Source organism: Lethenteron reissneri, chromosome 20 (genome assembly GCF_015708825.2).
Source record: "Lethenteron reissneri isolate LAM-NWPU_2019-01 chromosome 20, ASM1570882v1, whole genome shotgun sequence".
Taxonomy (NCBI): domain Eukaryota; kingdom Metazoa; phylum Chordata; class Hyperoartia; order Petromyzontiformes; family Petromyzontidae; genus Lethenteron; species Lethenteron reissneri.
Window position 1 is genome coordinate 5,576,575 of NC_083798.1, and position 17,415 is coordinate 5,593,989.

General features: G+C 40.6%; 2 protein-coding genes across 2 annotated transcripts in view; one reads left to right on the plus strand and one right to left on the minus strand.

Annotated features, from left to right (window-relative positions):
* The window catches only part of LOC133344630 (FYVE and coiled-coil domain-containing protein 1-like), a 58,233-nt gene that overhangs the window by 13,824 nt on the left and 26,994 nt on the right, over window positions 1-17,415 (plus strand). The window contains 4 exon segments of the mRNA XM_061554652.1: window positions 695-862; window positions 3,826-3,975; window positions 4,545-4,726; window positions 6,509-6,617. Coding sequence (XP_061410636.1) covers window positions 695-862; window positions 3,826-3,975; window positions 4,545-4,726; window positions 6,509-6,617 — 609 coding nt within the window.
* LOC133344632 (C-X-C chemokine receptor type 4-like) lies at window positions 7,768-16,543 on the minus strand. Its single transcript, XM_061554654.1, has 3 exons — window positions 16,488-16,543; window positions 13,221-13,304; window positions 7,768-10,542 (listed from the first exon to the last, which is right to left on the minus strand). Exons 2-3 carry the CDS (start codon window positions 13,248-13,250, stop codon window positions 9,511-9,513), a joined length of 1,062 nt encoding a protein of 353 aa, XP_061410638.1. The 5' UTR covers window positions 13,251-13,304; window positions 16,488-16,543; the 3' UTR covers window positions 7,768-9,510.

Consider the following 17,415-nt stretch of genomic DNA (forward strand, 5'->3'; position numbering starts at 1 on the left):
ATAATATAACTTGAGACCAGAAACTTAAACTAGACTTTTATTAAACTTTATTTTATTTTACCTGGTAAGGCCCACTGAGCTATATAGCTCCTTTTTTATAAGTGACCTGACCAAGCTCAACAAAGTGGCCGATGTGGAAATTTATAGCAGGCAAATACTCTAAATGCACGTTGGTTCTTAATGTGGAGGGGAGATACCGGAGGACCCAACCTCTATACAAAGTAAAGTAGTTAGCATCTCGTAAATTTAGAGAGGGAATACTGTTGAAGGATAGTTTTATAAACTATTGCATTGATTGCTATTATTGCAGTTTGTAATGAGTGTTAAAACTCATGATAAAGCCTTTGGAAATCTTGGCTAAATAAGATATGGCCATTTTAATAAATTAGAAAAATGCACTATTCTCAAGTGAATAAGTGATTTAGTTTGTTGTATATTTTTTGCATCATCATCCTTCATTTTGTTAATCGCCACTTATCATGTTGGCTAGGAAACTGCAGATCTATTTTTCGAACCCCAGGCTTCTTCATGTCAACCATTGCAGTCTCTTCACTTTCTTACTTGAACAGTCAGGATCACTCATTTACATGCATCTGCAGAATAACCAACAATGAATCTAGGATCATGTCTATTAACCTGGTGTTGCCCATCCCTATGGTGTGATGTTGTATTTATACTTTTTTGCCAAGCGCAGGTGTAAGGAAACACTTGAATCTGAACAAAAGGATCATAAGAATCTCATGAAGGAGCTGGCCATTGTGAAGAGCAGAGCGGAGGAGGAAGAGAAGAACCTCCTTTCAGAGATTCACGAGCTCAAGGAGACGATGGCAAACATGTCAGACCGACTCATAGAACTGCTCAAGTGAGTCATACACACACACAGCACCTGCACGTGTCACCGAATGAACATACTTTCGGTGTTTTACAGTTGTACAAACATGCGATGAACCCTCCCGATAACAATATTGACACTCCTGGGGTACACAAGGGTTATTGACCCTCGTTTTTGTTTACATTAAACCGTTCAAAGGTACAGTTATTATAAAAGCAGAATAGTACGAACACAGTGTAAATTTGGTATTCTCTGCTGCTGAACATGTTTGTGACACGGCAAGCAAATTGATCGCAACATTTGTACATTTGTTCTTTGTGCCAATCTTATAGCGAAAGGCTGTCACGAAGGCGCTATGAATTACACATTATAGTCTGCAGTAGTTTAACAGTAAGACGCTGATGTTGAAATTCACTAAAATTTGGTAAATGTGACCTGTGACACCGGCATGCATTGCTTACTCTTTTTTTGTGAAATAATATGGGATATATAACATTCATTAGGGAAGCAAACGGTGCATTTTTTTAAGTTCACACACCAATGGTATTAACCAGGGCAGCCACTGGTAGTGTACCGCGAACATCTAAATCAAGCAGTAAACTTTCACTAGACCCTGTCACCCACTCAAAAAATAAAATAAGTAAATAAATACAAACATCTTTTCCCACCCTTGCCCATGATAGGGAAGCAATTTCCTGCCCCCAAGTGTGGATAAGATGCCATTTGAAGATATTATAAAAGTTATTGCATGTCATCTGTTTCTGTGAATCTCCACTAATAATTGGGTAATGGACTGCTCTTCGATAGTTATAATATATGATTTATCTCATGACATGATGCCATAACATAAAATGGAGAAAAAAACATTTACAAGGATATTTAGATATATTGTCTATGACCAAATCACCCAGATCTTGCAAGCAAGGTAAGGTTGAGTCTTTCATGGGTGACCACAAATGTTCAAATTAAAAGTGTCAGTTATTGTGGACAGTAGAGGGCAGTGCATCAAAATCCATGGTTCTGAAATCCCTCCACAAACCCACACTGACCGGCATAGTGAAGTATGGTCAAAACATCTCATGGTCTGCAAAGGGTGTGGGGAGCCTCTCATCCAGCAGTGGATTGACAAAAACGAGCTATCCATTTACAAATACAGCAGGTGAAATTGTATTCGTTTTTGCAAAAATATCACCCCTACTGTTAATGTATCAATCCTATATTTGCATGAATTCATCACTTTGCATAAACCACATTTTAAATAGATTTTTTAATGTTTAAATGCAAGCTCACTCAGTCATATGCTCCAGAGTTTGTCACCATTAAATACTCATACATCTGTAGTTAAACATAATCTAAACTTAAATTAGCTTTTTTTGTCTTTCCCAGCCAATTTAATTCCAAACGTGACATTTTAATAATGGAGTCAAAATTAAATAAAATCAATGTCACTCAAATTAATATTTTATACTCCAAAACCTACTTAAATTGTAATTGGTGTGTTTTAATGGTTTAGTGTTCATTCAAGCAACAGCACATTTTGATTCAAACGTAATTTCATGAATAATAGAGCTTTTTTGGGTTAGATCGCGTAAATATATAAATGTGTCTTTAAAACGCGCCACCACCCGACACAGCCAACTAGTAAGGGTTGTCACGAAAACAGAACATGCCAATTCGTCACTAGTACAGCACACCGGTGTGTTGGAGAGCCAAGCTACAACATTTACAATCTGAGTACGACGTTTCGCCAGTAATTACAACTAGCTTCATCAGGCGACAGCCAGATTTGTGGAGAAGTCCACCTGTTTCGTTCCTTATATAGAGGCGTCGTAGATGTGGGGACCACACTTCTGCGCTCTTGCGCCGCGTGGTGGGGTGGGGGGATTACCGAGTCAACGCACATTATGCATGTGCATTATGCGAGCCCTTTTAACTTGTCCTTCCTATCTATTGTGTGTATTAAAATAGCCGTACCAACGGTAATCCCTATTGAAGTATATTGTCCTTTGTAGGCATGCATTTAAAGATACATTTATATAACGACATATATTTACGCGATCTAACCCAACAACCTCTTATGGATGATGTTGGTCGCGAAAGCCTGCTACGTGGTAATTCCATGTGTTACCTGCAGGTGGCAACATACTACTCTGGTCCTCTTTAGCGGGTGCTTCTCAACCTTTATCGAATGAAATAATACTGGGTAGTGGCATTAGATAGACTCTATCCTATCTTTCGTTCCTTTCTTATAATTCCGAAAATACCGCCGTACAACTGGGCCTTTGCTGCAACAAACCGGTTATGAACCACTGTCATTCGGTGTGATTTCTCTGGCCAGGAACCCACATTTACCACTCCTTAACGTAACTCCGAGGCTCTTCGCATTTTGCTCTTTCATCTGTTAGAAACGGGGGTTCGGCAAGCCGGACAATAGTGGGAGCAAGGCCTGTAATCCGGCACAGTGGACGGTGAGGGTTAGTGGATCGACCACGCGTGCTGTGACTCGTTTCCTAGGGGTGTCCAGATGCTGTACAGTAGCTTGCCAGAAGAAGGCCTTGTAGCAAACTATTGACTGCACCTGTTCCATCTTTGTGGGATTGAGTGTTGCCCCCTCGCACACGTGGGTTTTCTCCAGGTGCTCCAGTTTCCTTCCATATGTAAATTCTTATCAAAGGATGGTTTAAAACCCATCATAAAGTCGGTTAATTTTTAGTAAGCAATCGATGTAAAATAAATCATGGGGGTTAGATTGTTGGAATTTGTGTAATCATTTATTTAGTCACTTCTGAAAGATTGATTGAAATGCAGTGCTTCAGTTGACCAAGTTATCCAGGTCACCAAAGTCAAATGAAACAAAACCCAAGAAGGAAATCAGAACCCCCAAGTTACGGGCCAAATATAAAAGAATTCACATATACATATTGAGTGAAATAAATTTCCCGAAGCAAGTGGGCTGTCAAAATACTTTGCACTGTTGGTTGTTACAAACGCAGAGACAAGGACGTGCTGTGGCAGAAGAGCGACATGTTGGAGTTTGAGCAGCGGCTGCGTGCAGAGGAGCGCTTTGAGAAGGATGTTGGAGCGCAGCACTGCCTCGACTGCAAGAACGAGTTCTCCTGGATGCTGCGCCGCCACCACTGCCGGTCGGTCCCCTAAGAGAAGTCCCTTTGTGCCACCCCTGGTCCGGTCCCCCAAAGAGAAGTCCCTCTGTGCCACCCCTGGTCCTGTCCCCTAAAGAGAAGTCCCTCTGTGCCACCCCTGGTCCTGTCCCCTAAAGAGAAGTCCATCTGTGCCACCCCTGGTCCTGTCCCATAAAAGTGTCCCGCTGTGCCACCCCTGGTGGATCCTCTAAGAGTGTCCTGCTGTGCCACCATCAGAGAAATAGCCATCACAGTTCACGCAGACGTCAAGTGTTGACATGTGTTCTTCACTTAATATACATTTTTACGATTGTTTGTAAGCTACGGCTTTCTTTGACGTATAATAACTGTGCTCTCGCAGCCAAATGTTATTCAGAATGATGCATTAACGTGTACTCGCCACCTCATTTCTTACGTCAGCCTAAATGTACATTAGACGTACAGCAATTTGTATCAATCCTCAACAATTAATTCTCGCGCACGTGATTTGATTCTTGTATCGTGAACTTGAGAATGGATATTAAGTGACGAATCGATGCATTGTTTTACCACTCTTCCCGCTCGCAATGCAGGCTGTGCAGCCGCTCCTTCTGCTACTACTGCTGCAACAACTGGGCATCGCTGAGAACGGGCGAGAAGAAGGAGCGCGTGTGTCGCTCGTGCTTCGCGTGCCACGGCCCGTCGGCCGTCGGGGGGACGCCCAGTCCCTCCGAGTCGCCCTCGACGGCGTCCAACCCACTGATCTCGCCGGCCGGTACGGGCGCGCACCCCGTGATTTCCCGTGCGGTCAGCTCACCGGTGAACCCACCGGTGAACCCACTGATCTCGCTGGCCGGTACGGGCGCGCACCCCGTGATTTCTCGTGCGGTCAGGTCACCGGTGAACCCACCGGTGAACCCACTGATCTCGCTGGCCGGTACGGGCGCGCATCCCGTGATTCCCTGTGCGGTCAGCTCACCGGTGAACCCAGTGGTGAACGCACGGGTGAGCTCACGGGTGAGCCCACGGGAAAGCCCACGGATGAGCCCACGGGAAAGCCCACGGGTGAGCTCACGGGTGAGCCCACGGGTGAGCCAACGGGTGAACCCACGGGAGAGCCCACGGGAGAGCCAACGGGTGAACCCACGGGAGAGCCCACGGGAGAGCCCACGGGAGAGCCCACGGGAGAGCCCACGGGAGAGCCCACGGGAGAGCCCACGGGAGAACCCACGGGTGAAACCACGGCTGAGCCCACGGGTCTCGTCGGCCGGTACGGGCGCGCACCCTGAAATTCCCTTTGCGGCGGCCTCCATCAGCCATGCGATTTTAACCGATGAACGAGCTGGTGCAGTGCCAAAGACTAAACCTGCCATGAGCTGCATGCCTGTTGGAATAAAAAACATGACAAGTGCCTAAAATGTGAATATGAAATGCAGTTATGTCCTCAGGTATTTCTGTGGGTTTTTTTATTTTGTAGAACGCGACACTTTGTTGACCACGTGGTTTTGGTGTCATTTTATTTGTTAAGTTTTTAAGTCTAGGTGTTTTTTAATAACTTGTCACATTGTGTTTTTATCATATAATTCCGTGCATATGAAACTTGCCCCATCATAAGGTTCTGAATTGTTTCAAGGCTTGCCTTAGTAATATTAAAGATGAGGTCAACTCTCTCACATTATATTGGCAAAATGTCTTTCGAAATTTCATAAACCTACGCAAGCGGGGTCGAGCTGTTACGTAAATCCGCATGGAAATCTAATAAAGTGATTCATCCCCAAAATCATACCTCATGTGACCTGTTCAGCTCATTGACGCAAAAAGTGTAGGAATTTTATTTTGTACCCAAAGACGCACACGCGCGTATCTGGTTTGATGCATAACTGCCTAGAAAGGGTGAGGTGTCACTTCTGTTTCCCGACATTACCGTATCTTTCTCATGAAGCGATGGATAACATCTATCGAATTTTGTGCGTTAGCCAAGGAAAACATAAGGAGGGGAATCTAACATTGTGCAGTAAATCGTTTTGTAAGACCTTGTTTATTACGTATAGAACATTAAAATATTTTTTTACCTCAAATCTTGTTCGCACTCTTTGGTTGGCCATGATGTTTTTGTGTCAATAAAGTACTGGCAGTAACATTATAGTCCTTGATTTACTCAGAAAAGCTGTTTTGTTTATCTAGACTTTTTTTTCAGCATGGTCCTGTTTGGGATATTTGACCAATTCTCTCAAACAATTTTTGGTATTGGCGCGAGGATGGAGTATCCGGAGAAACGCCACATACACGAGGAGATAGTACACAAATCTGCACGAAGGTCAGAATTCTAGTTGCTATACCGTCATCTGCAGGGTCATCTTTTAGTTTTGCAGGTGGGTATGTCACACACAGGTCACCAACTGTTTTATAGGCATGCACCACAGTGCCCCGACGTGATCTCATTGATCATTGCTTGAAAGATAAAAAAAAACCATAGCAATGGGAATTAACGTGATGTCAATTTTATTTTTACATCGCATAGTAACTAAATGTGGTGTCTTGACGCATTGTCTTGCAGGTGAACGACCTGCACCTGATGATTTAAATTTTGACATCATCACCGAGGAGGAGGTTGGTGAAAGCAGCCAACTGACATCACCATCTGAGAATGAGGAAGCGGAAAAAGAGTGAGTTTATACAATTGCTTTGTCTTCCTGCCTCACGTTTTGTGCCGCTTTGTTACTTATTTTTTACACTTTTCCATGTTTCAACATTCATGCGGAGAAAACATTCACTTACCGTTGTTTCACATGGACGCAAGTAACAGCCTCTTCTTTTTCGTTCGCATTTTACTCCATAGAATAAGTTTTGGCAATAAATACAGTTGACGATAGTGTATATCGAATTGTATCTTTATTTCACGATGGGTCCATACAATGTAAAACGACATGCAACTATCTTCGTAACAAATTCATCATTGTCCTTTGTCAGTACAGCATTACCCAGTGCTTTTTTATTTTTTTATTTTCTGAATACCGTTTAAAATATTGAAAACCCGTGCAGTTCATTGTGATAAGGGAGGTGAAACACAAGTACAAATTAGCCAATCAAATCACATCGATTGGGTGGGGTATGTTCTTCAGAAAATGAGTGTATTTATAACTGAGGAATAATTGTTAGGGACTGTGTCCAATCATCAAACATTAAAAAAAAACTCTTTAAAAATAATATGAAGGCATTTTGCTTTTTAAAAGGTCTTTTTTTACTAAAGCTGTGGTCTGCATAGCATCCATATGCAATATATGCCGTCAGTGGTATATAAGCATGGGGAGCTCCGGTGGTGCAGTGGTTCATGTACTTGGCAATGGACTTGGTGGCCTAGTTCAGTTCCTGCCAATGGTTAACAGCAGTCACCAGCTCGCAGCAGTCACTTGAGTTAGGTGTGTCAAACAACTCCCACGACCTCCATGGTCGTGGGAGTTGTTCGGGCAGGCCATGATCCAGCAGTAGATTAACAAAGGGCTGTGAATGATTGGTCAATAACCACCGTTGTACTCTTAAGTAAATTGTTATTTTCACATGTATACCAGCAAACATTGCCTGCAACTGATGTGGATTCTTGCATTTGTTTAATTCTGGTAACACTTGTGTAAAACCAAGCTGAACCATGGTCCTCAATAAAGTGTTGAACGGCGATGCTTTTGTAAAATAAGCGAAACACATTTGACGTAAACTTAAAATTGTACGTAACCAATAAATAACGTGAAAAAAATTGTAAACAGGTTTCCTACAACAAAACTGACACCTTTTACAAGGAGTCATGTTTGCATAGACCGCAATACCTGCAGTCATAATACAAACAAAAGAACATAACTCTGATAATGTGCACTGTCCTTGAAGTTGATTGGTCCACACCCGAGACAGCTTTCCTTAGAGCCTAGTCTCATATGGGTTGGACCAGATGACGCCAAAAGGCGCATTATCAGAGTTATGTTCTTTTGTTTGTATTATGACTGCAGGTATTGCGGTCTATGCAAACATGACTCCTTGTAAAAAGGTGTCAGTTTTTGTTGCCAGATAGAAGGGTAAAGAACCAATTATCATATTTTTACTGGCAAATGAGGTTCCCATAGGTTTCCTACAATTCAACTTCCATTCTGGTCCTCTCAAGGCATTGCCCAAACATGTCTTATCAGTGCCACCCAGGGCAGCATAAAGCAAACGATGCTTTTCTTGAACCATTTTATCTCTAGATAACAAATAGCATGATAGCAAGGTGGACCGTACTAGCTTTTTTATGAAAAAAGTATCGTTAATCTCGGGTACCATAGTATGAAAAATAATAGAAGGTTTTACTTTGATACTGGTAAAAAAAACAAGCTCCCATAGTTGTCTACCATAGTGTTTGAAAACTATTATTTTGGGGCGGAAGATTTATGTAAACGCAACATCTACAGAATATGAAAATAAATAGGAATTGTGTACTGTATATGAAATGGTCGGTATATACGGTCAGCATTCTGCTTTTTGTGGACACTGCCCCATGGTGCATACTTGACAGCATTTGTCACCCAAAGTACTGTTGACCAGCACTCATGGCCTACTCAGCTTGTTGTTAATACAGTGAGTGTGGCTTATTGCGTCTTAAAACCTTGCAATGTTACGACAAATCTAATATGCATTTAAATAAAGATATTTAAATGTATTTCTTTAAAAAAAAATTGATTTCTAAGAAAAAAACAATAGAACATACAGAACTATATTATAAACTTCAAAGTAAAAAAAAAAGTTTAAAAAATCTAATTTTATCCGCTCTGGTTTGTACACATAAAATCAACATGTATTTACACATTAAATCAATTGTAGCCTGTTTTTAACATGATTTACATTTCCAGAATCACTTCCTGCAAGTCATGTGTTCCTACTATGGTAAAATAAAATAGCAGCTCGAAGATGACACGGTTATAATACCAACATGAGTATTTGGAAGTCACGACCAAACAGCGGCACTTGTTTTGAACCATTTTGATGGCCTTTTTGCGATGTTTCTAGCAGTATGTAGATCTTATTTTGGGTAGGTTGTATATCACTGTTATTTCTCCATGGTTTTAATGTACAGTAAAACCTTGGATTGCTAATAACTTGGTCTGCGAGTGTTTTGCAAGACGAGCTAAATTTTTTAATAAATATAAATTTGATAAACGAGCGAGGTCTTGCAATACGAGTAGTACGTGTAAACGCTTTGTCTGCCGAGCGTCACGTGATCACAACTGATATACCAGTGCTTTGATATACGAGCGCTTTGGATTACAAACACGTTTCCGGAACCAATTATGCTCGCAATCCAAGGTGTTACTGTATTATGCATTGTGACTGGTAGTTCAGTGAATGTATTCTCTGAAATAAAAATGAAAGAGTACACACATTTTGCAACCACATCAAGGTGCAATATATATTTGATGCACAATAGTAGAGCTAGTGACAGGATGTAAACACAAATTGTAACTTGTGTAAATCGGCATTGAGGGTTTGGGTCCATGAGCTGCTCTTGACCATAGATATAAAATAACCATGTGATCTTTAATCCTTGTTGATGATGACCTTGCTCCATATGGCTTTAATCTGTGCTTGAAACCTCCTTTTGCTGAGCACATAGATGTAAGGAATGAGGCAGCAATTGATGGTGGCCAGGCTGCGTGTGAGTGGGATGGCGTATCTCTCTCTCATCTGCTCCATTTGGCACGAGGAATGTTCCTGGACCCAGGAGGTTGCCCTCCACAGGAGGCAGATGTTATACGGGAACCAGCAATTGAAGAACATTACGACGATAATGGCGAACTTGAATGCGCGTCGTCGCTGTACGGCTTTCGCGTACGCCAGGGAGCTCGCGATGCCCAAGTACGATGCAAGTATGATGACGAACGGGCACAGGAAACCGATGATGAGCTGTACGAACACCGTAGTGGATGAAAGCGTGTATTTATCCAACGTGAATCGCGTGCAGAAGTCTATTTGGGGGTTGTTGAAGAGAATGATGTCCGGCACCGCGAGCAATGCAGCGAAAATCCAGATCAAGGGGCATATGGTCGTCGTGTACATGATCTTGTGGTATTTCAGAATGAAGTTGGTGTGTGCTGCCGTTAAGTATTGATAGACGCTCAAGCAGCAAAGCGAGAGGCTGTGCACGTAGAGGCACGTGGTGAAGACTGCGTTCACGCAGACGCATGGTATTACACCCATGTATTCGGTCGTCATATTTTCCGCAGCAAAGATGGGCAGCGTCAAAGCAAATAGTATGTCCGAGATCACCAGATTGATGATGTATATGTCGACTGACACCACCCTCTTGATGTTTCGAGCAAAGAGCATTAAAACGAGCCCATTTCCAATTAAAACTGGAAGGAAAAGTAGGCAGTCCAATATGGGTACTATCGATGGCGGGTTTTCTGTGACGCAAAAATCTAAGGTGACTTCCGATGTGTTGAAGTCCAGCGAGGTGTTGGTCATGTTGAAAGTTGAAATATAGGCAGTTGTATTGGAAGTCGTCTCTGCAAAGATGTTGGCATAAGTTTGATTGATGTTGGTGGAGTGGTTGTCATCCAGGTTGTTTTCCTGTGAAAAAACACATTTGTTGTAAATGAAGTTCCTAATGCACTGCATTGTAGTCTATTCGAACGATAGCTTTAGTGGGCACATTCACAATTGTGCAATATGAGTTTGAGCAAGAGCAGCATCCCTTTGGTGTCCTGCTCGTCGTATGATCTATAAATATTGATTTGTAGAATACAGAATCTGTCATTCGGTGAAGTACTTTGGCATTCTCATTCTCGCGTTCAACAGTCATCCTAACCTAAACACGTGTAGTGGACAAGCTTTTAACATCAAACACAGTTTATTTGAGAACTTTTTGAATTTTCATTGGGAGGAAATAATTCGTGAACTTGGATGTCCCATGGTCTCCAATCCACACAACCACATTCAAAAGCTTAGAAATCTTGGCAAAGTTGATATTGTAATAGTAATAGGTTTTTACCCTTTTAACTGGTACAAAATCTGACACCTTTATACAAGGCATCATGTTTGCAATAGCCTCAACACAAGAAGTCAAAATGCAAACAAAAAGAAACAACTCTGATGATGATAATGATATGCACTGTCCTTGAAGTTGATTGGTCCACACCCGAGACAGCTTTCTTTAGAGCCTAGTCTCCATTGGTGTTGGACCAGATGACACCAAAAGGCGTACAACTCAAAGACAGCGCACTATCAGAGTATTGAGAGCTCGGGGTAAGCATTTACACTATGAGATCTCCTTTAGCAGTGGCAAAATATAGTAATAGGTTTTTACCTTTTTAACTGGTACAAAATCTGACACCTTTATACAAGGCATCATGTTTGCAATAACCTCAACACAAGAAGTCAAAATGCAAACAAAAAGAAACAACTCTGATGATGATAATGATATTCTATATCCAACATTCAACACGTTGGAGTGCACAAAAGTGCATCGTTGCCAGAAATAATATGAAGTAAAGGACAATTTTTATAAGGATGAGATAACAATAGTCGCCACGGTTCGCTGCATACTATTTTAGATTTATTTTAAACTGATGTATAATTTATAGTTTAGATGTAGAAAGTCCCATTGTTGACTGTCGCGTTGCCAAGTGTTTTATTACAGATGCTGTTTGCTCTCGTGACTCTTGTTTGCCTTTTCAAAAAAATGTTCCCCAATTTGTTCTATTCCTGTCACGTGTTGGATCACTCGCAGAGCGGGTGCTACACTTTGTATTGGAGATCAGCCCATGGAAGCGGATATCAGAGAGCTCGCTCTGAGATCACCTTCGGGTGTCCTGGTCCAGACAGTAAGGGAGGCAGCACTTTTCCGCCTTCCGTCCCACGGAGTATAACGTTTGTTTCATCATGATGCAAAGGTTTGACAAACCTATTATTAGAACGTTTGTTCCGTGACAGTCAAACCATGGTCAGTAATGGTCAAACAATTACTTTTTAAAATCCCATGCTGGAATTTAGCCAAATTGAAATACAGGAACAAACTTCTTATTTCGTATGGATTAATAACAGCAGATGAAAGATGTAATTTGTTATTTGTTTTCCATTTAATTGTCTGTTCAAAAGGAGAGTGGATCTCATCCATTCCTCCTTTCAAGGAGTGAATACAACAGCAGCGGTGGCGGAGTGTTTACAATGTGGTCGATGGTTTGGGATTTGTGGCCACACTCGCAGGCTGTCGAACCTTTGCATAATTTGAGCATCAGTTGACCGCATCGGCCATGCCAGGCCCTGAATCGAATGATGGTCGACTATTGGCGATGTTTGCTTTGTGGAATAATTCTTGAGGTCGCTGAAACCATAAAATCACCACTCGAAACCAGTTTAATCATAGGTGGCTGCCTGGATTATTTCGATTATTTTGTTGCTACAATTTTCCACATGATAAGCCACTTTCCTTTGTGGCCAGGTCGCTTCTGAAAAATAAGTTAATACTTTGGTGGGCTTTACCTGGTAATATTAAAAAGATATAGTTTATTTTTATTAGTATATGTTTGTTTAAGAGATTCGTCTACCCTTTACTTTGCACTCCTATCGTGTTTTTGTATTGTCTGTAACGTTCTGACCCGCCCATACTGGACATCTGAAAAAGAGCTTAATAGCTCATCGGATTCCTCCACTATAAATAAATATTCTTATTCTGAACCTTGTACTCTGTGGTGCCCGCTCAGTACTGTGGCCAGCCACTTGGCTTAAAGGCCACAGCAGCTGACTTAAAGGTTTTTAAAAAGGCCGTGTTACTTGTTATTAAAAAAGCTGAAGTCAACAAACATCTAAATTTTGTTAAAATAATGTAATTGAACACTAGCTCATCGGATTTTTACAGGATAAGTAAATATTCTGATTAGGATTTTTTAAATATAAAGTAGGGTTTTAGCGAAATTACTCTAATAGTTCAATTTGACATTTTAAATCATTAGTTGTGTGTGTAGGCGTTAGGTTTTTCCGTAAGTTGAAGTGTTTTCTGGAATTGTCTTGCTGACATCACTGCTTACTCATACATATTGTAAATGGTAAGCAAAGTACTTTTTGGAAATTGAAGTTACAAAATAATTATTGCATGTGAACTAATTTTATAACAACATAGCTACTTGGATATTCTAAAGCAATTAAGGATTACATTCTGCATTTTAAATGACAAACAAGCTTTTGTATTTTCATTGAGTTAAAAAACACTCCAATGCTGTCGTAACTAGCATAAAAAAGCAAAAACTCACCGTTAAGTTCGTCATGATGCTCGCATTCATGTTCAGAAAATGTGGAAATACGGGCAGTCTTGTTGTTGTACGTCCCTTCAGAGTCTGTAGGGATGAAAATGTGTTAAGAAATGATTGTACAGTTTAACATGTAGGCTTTCGCGGCCAATATCATCCATAATATAGGTTTTTTTTTTTGGGTTAGATCGCGAAAATATAAATGTGTCGTTAAACCAGCCACCACCCGTGCCAATTCGTTACTAGTAGAGCACACCGGTGTTGGGAAGTAACTTGCATTATAATACAACAATCGTAGCGAGTTGTTGCGACCAAAATAATTTTTTTTCATTTACATTTTTAAGTGTAATATGTTTATAGCTTAGCAGTCATAAACAGCCCAATATATATTCTTGGTTCTTTCGGTAAAGTCACTTAGAAGGCAAATAATACAAATTAACAATAAAATTCTCACGACGTTTCGATTGCAACACAAGCAATCAGTCATCAGGTGTGAAAACCACAACGTCGTGAGAATTTAATTGTTTTATTTTTATTATTTTATTATTTCCCTTCTACTTGACTTTACCGAAAGAACCAAGAATATGAATCCCTGCAGTCACGAAAGCTTTAAATCGGAAAGCCAATATATAGTCAAAACATTTAGATACTTTTTTTACCAGGTAAAGCCCCCCCTCACTGAGCTATGAGCTCTTTTTCAGAGGTGATCTGACCACACGTAATGATGGAAATGTATAATTGTAACCAAATACATCTTCTTGTTTCTTTCGGTAAAGTCACGTAGAAGGGAAGTAATAAAATAATAAAAATAAAACATAATAAAACAATTCTCACGACGTTTCGGCTACAACGCAAGCAGCCGTCTTCAGGTGAAGAATGAGACACTACCAAACTAGGAGCTTATATATAAGCTGCATTGGGGGTTGAAGAGCGCCTTAACAAAAAGAATGTGCATGTGAAGAGGAATTTAGCATATTCATGGAAAATGCGTAGGCGTTGGGCGGGGGGGTGTCAAAGTCATATTATGCCCATGCATTATGCAGGATCAGCAGCAACCAAGGGGGGTGCAGGGATTAGCAGTAACAAAGGAAAGGAATGTTAATGATATGTAGCTGCAGTTACTCAACAACCACGTAGAAAACTAAAGTATAAACTACATAAAAAACTAAAGTATAAACTGCATCGCACCATCAGTATACTTACTATACTCTATAATAAGCTGAGTTACTAACAGCAAGTAATACATTACAATTCTACCTCGTAAAAATTCTATAATATGCTTCCATCTAAACCTTATTCTCTTACATCACACGAGCATATACCGTACTATATACTGCCATAGATAAACCCAACATTAAATTATATACTGTATTGCTGTAAACCAACCTATATCTTATACATTTAATATAACACTATGTATTATGTATTATTCTACAGGGTGTGTAGAATAATACATAGTGTTATATTAAATGTATAAGATATAGGTTGGTTTACAGCAATACAGTATATAATTTAATGTTGGGTTTATCTATGGCAGTATATAGTACGGTATATGCTCGTGTGATGTAAGAGAATAAGGTTTAGATGGAAGCATATTATAGAATTTTTACGAGGTAGAATTGTAATGTATTACTTGCTGTTAGTAACTCAGCTTATTATAGAGTATAGTAAGTATACTGATGGTGCGATGCAGTTTATACTTTAGTTTTTTATGTAGTTTATACTTTAGTTTTCTACGTGGTTGTTGAGTAACTGCAGCTACATATCATTAACATTCCTTTCCTTTGTTACTGCTAATCCCTGCACCCCCCTTGGTTGCTGCTGATCCTGCATAATGCATGGGCATAATATGACTTTGACACCCCCCCGCCCAACGCCTACGCATTTGCCATGAATATGCTAAATTCCTCTTCACATGCACATTCTTTTTGTTAAGGCGCTCTTCAACCCCCAATGCAGCTTATATATAAGCTCCTAGTTTGGTAGTGTCTCATTCTTCACCTGAAGACGGCTGCTTGCGTTGTAGCCGAAACGTCGTGAGAATTGTTTTATTATGTTTTATTTTTATTATTTTATTACTTCCCTTCTACGTGACTTTACCGAAAGAAACAAGAAGATGAATCCCTGCAGTCACGAAAGCTTTAAATCGAAATGTAACCAAATAATCTAAATGCATGCTTCTTAATGCAGAGGGAATAACTGGTGGACCCTGAGAAAAATCCACGCGACCACCACGGCGGAGCGAGAACATACAAACTCTACTGAATATGCAGGCATCATCGGGATCGAACCCACAACCTCTCCTCCATACCGGGCGAGGGAGATAACTTCTTACCACCGTGACACCCCACTTACCAAGCCATTTGTAAAGACTGTCAGAGTAGAAGATGAATTGATATATCACATGAATATGAACAAGTTTATTAGTGCATGAAGTGAGCAGCTCAGTCACATGATGCATGCATTCTCATTCGGCACTTTATAATTTCAGTAAAAAAAAAATTCTGTCGCCGAGTGAGTCAATTCACTGATGTTAATCAGCATTGTGGCGAGAGCTGTTGGGGAAGATAGCGCCAAAGTTTTTTTGTTGCTCTTTTAATCCTGATGTGAAATTCATTTTCTAGCACAAACACGTTTTTGAAGATATCTCTTTTTACTGTTTGTATACCATTTTATTGTATTAATTGAATACATGTCCACTTTTATTAGCGTTCAATATGTAAACAACACGTGTAACCATTGGTTTACTGTAGCTCGAAATCAATCTGAGTTTATGCTCCGCAAAATATAAATAGGGCAAAATTCTCACGTTTTTTTCTCCATTGCATACACAATGTATTTTATATGGTATCGCTGTAAATATATAACGGTGCACTTGACATTACTTAAAAAATATTAAATTACATTTCATATCATAGCTTAGTCATATTTTCTGTAACTACATAAGGTAGGCCGTACTTATTGGTTGTTGGGTCTTTCATGCTGCAGTTCACAATTTCATTTCCTTTGTCAATCCATTGTTGGTTGAAAAGCCTCCCCTAGCCTTTCGGTTATGGACCTTTTTCGACCACTCCTCGCCACGCTGGCCAGTGTAGGTTGTTGAAGGAGTTTCATCACTCAACTGTGGCCAGGAATTGAACTCCCTCTACCAGATTTACTGACCTGCGCTAACCGCCACCACAACACGAGAGCCGCTCGCCTTACAATAAACATAACCACGTAAATAAGCTGAATTTGAATACCGATTTTTAAAACGCAAAAAGATCTTACCTGAGCTGTAGGAGTTGTTCTTGTCTGGCCCTTATGCACAGTAAGTGGGGACCCTCTGAAGTGGTGCGCAAGGGCTGGCCAGCCCCGTAAGCCAGGCGTACAGACGTGCCCATAAGAGTCGCGCGAAAAAAAACCCTTGCGTGTGCCGCTTGACGTCAAACAGACGTCATCTTCCCGTGAACTCAAAAACAAATTGCCGTGGCGCTTTTTTTCCCCAGGATGCTGGTTTGCCTCGTGATTATAAGTTGTCAGATGACAGATTAAAAAAAAGGGAAGTCGGAGAGCCCATTTGGGTTTTGAGAGTCCATGAAAATAAGGTAAACTTTCTGAAGATAGCTTTTCAGTAAATTTTGTCAGTTTCTTACGTACAATATTGGTGTTTTTTTTATTCCTGTGGAGTTAAGTGACATGCAATATGAATGGCTAAGAGAGTTTGCGTGACATTCCTGGAGGTAATGGATATAAATAGTCCATAATACAGGTTTGTTTGGGTTAGATCACGTAAATATAAATGTGCCGTTAAACCCGCCACCACCCGATGGCCAAATAGTAGGGTTTGTCGTGTAAGCAAAACATTGCCACTTCGTTCCAAGTACAGCACACCGGTGTGTCGGAGAGTAGATCTAACCCCAAAAACCCATTGCTGCTCCTTTTGCTCATAGAAATCACCTTTCCACAAGAAATAGGTGTTCTTTAGGCAGTGTTGAGCTGTATCATCATCACACCTGATGATGATTGCTTGTGTTGCAATCGAAACGTCGTGAGAATTTTTTTGTTTTATTTTTATTATTTTCCGTCTACGTGACTTTACCGAAAGAACCAAGAATAGGAATCCCTACAGTCACGAAAGCTTTAAATCGAAATTTAAGTGTTGAGCTGTTCGTGGGATATCTGTGGCTAAACTTGCGTTCGCTACCCGAGTATCGAG

Bases quoted from the DNA above. Each gene is read 5' to 3' on its own strand.
- LOC133344632 (XM_061554654.1), bottom strand. From the start codon at position 13,250: ATGAATGCGAGCATCATGACGAACTTAACG. The intron at 10,543-13,220 runs GTGAGTTTTTGC...GTTTTTTCACAG, and splicing joins GCATCATGACGAACTTAACG to GAAAACAACCTGGATGACAA.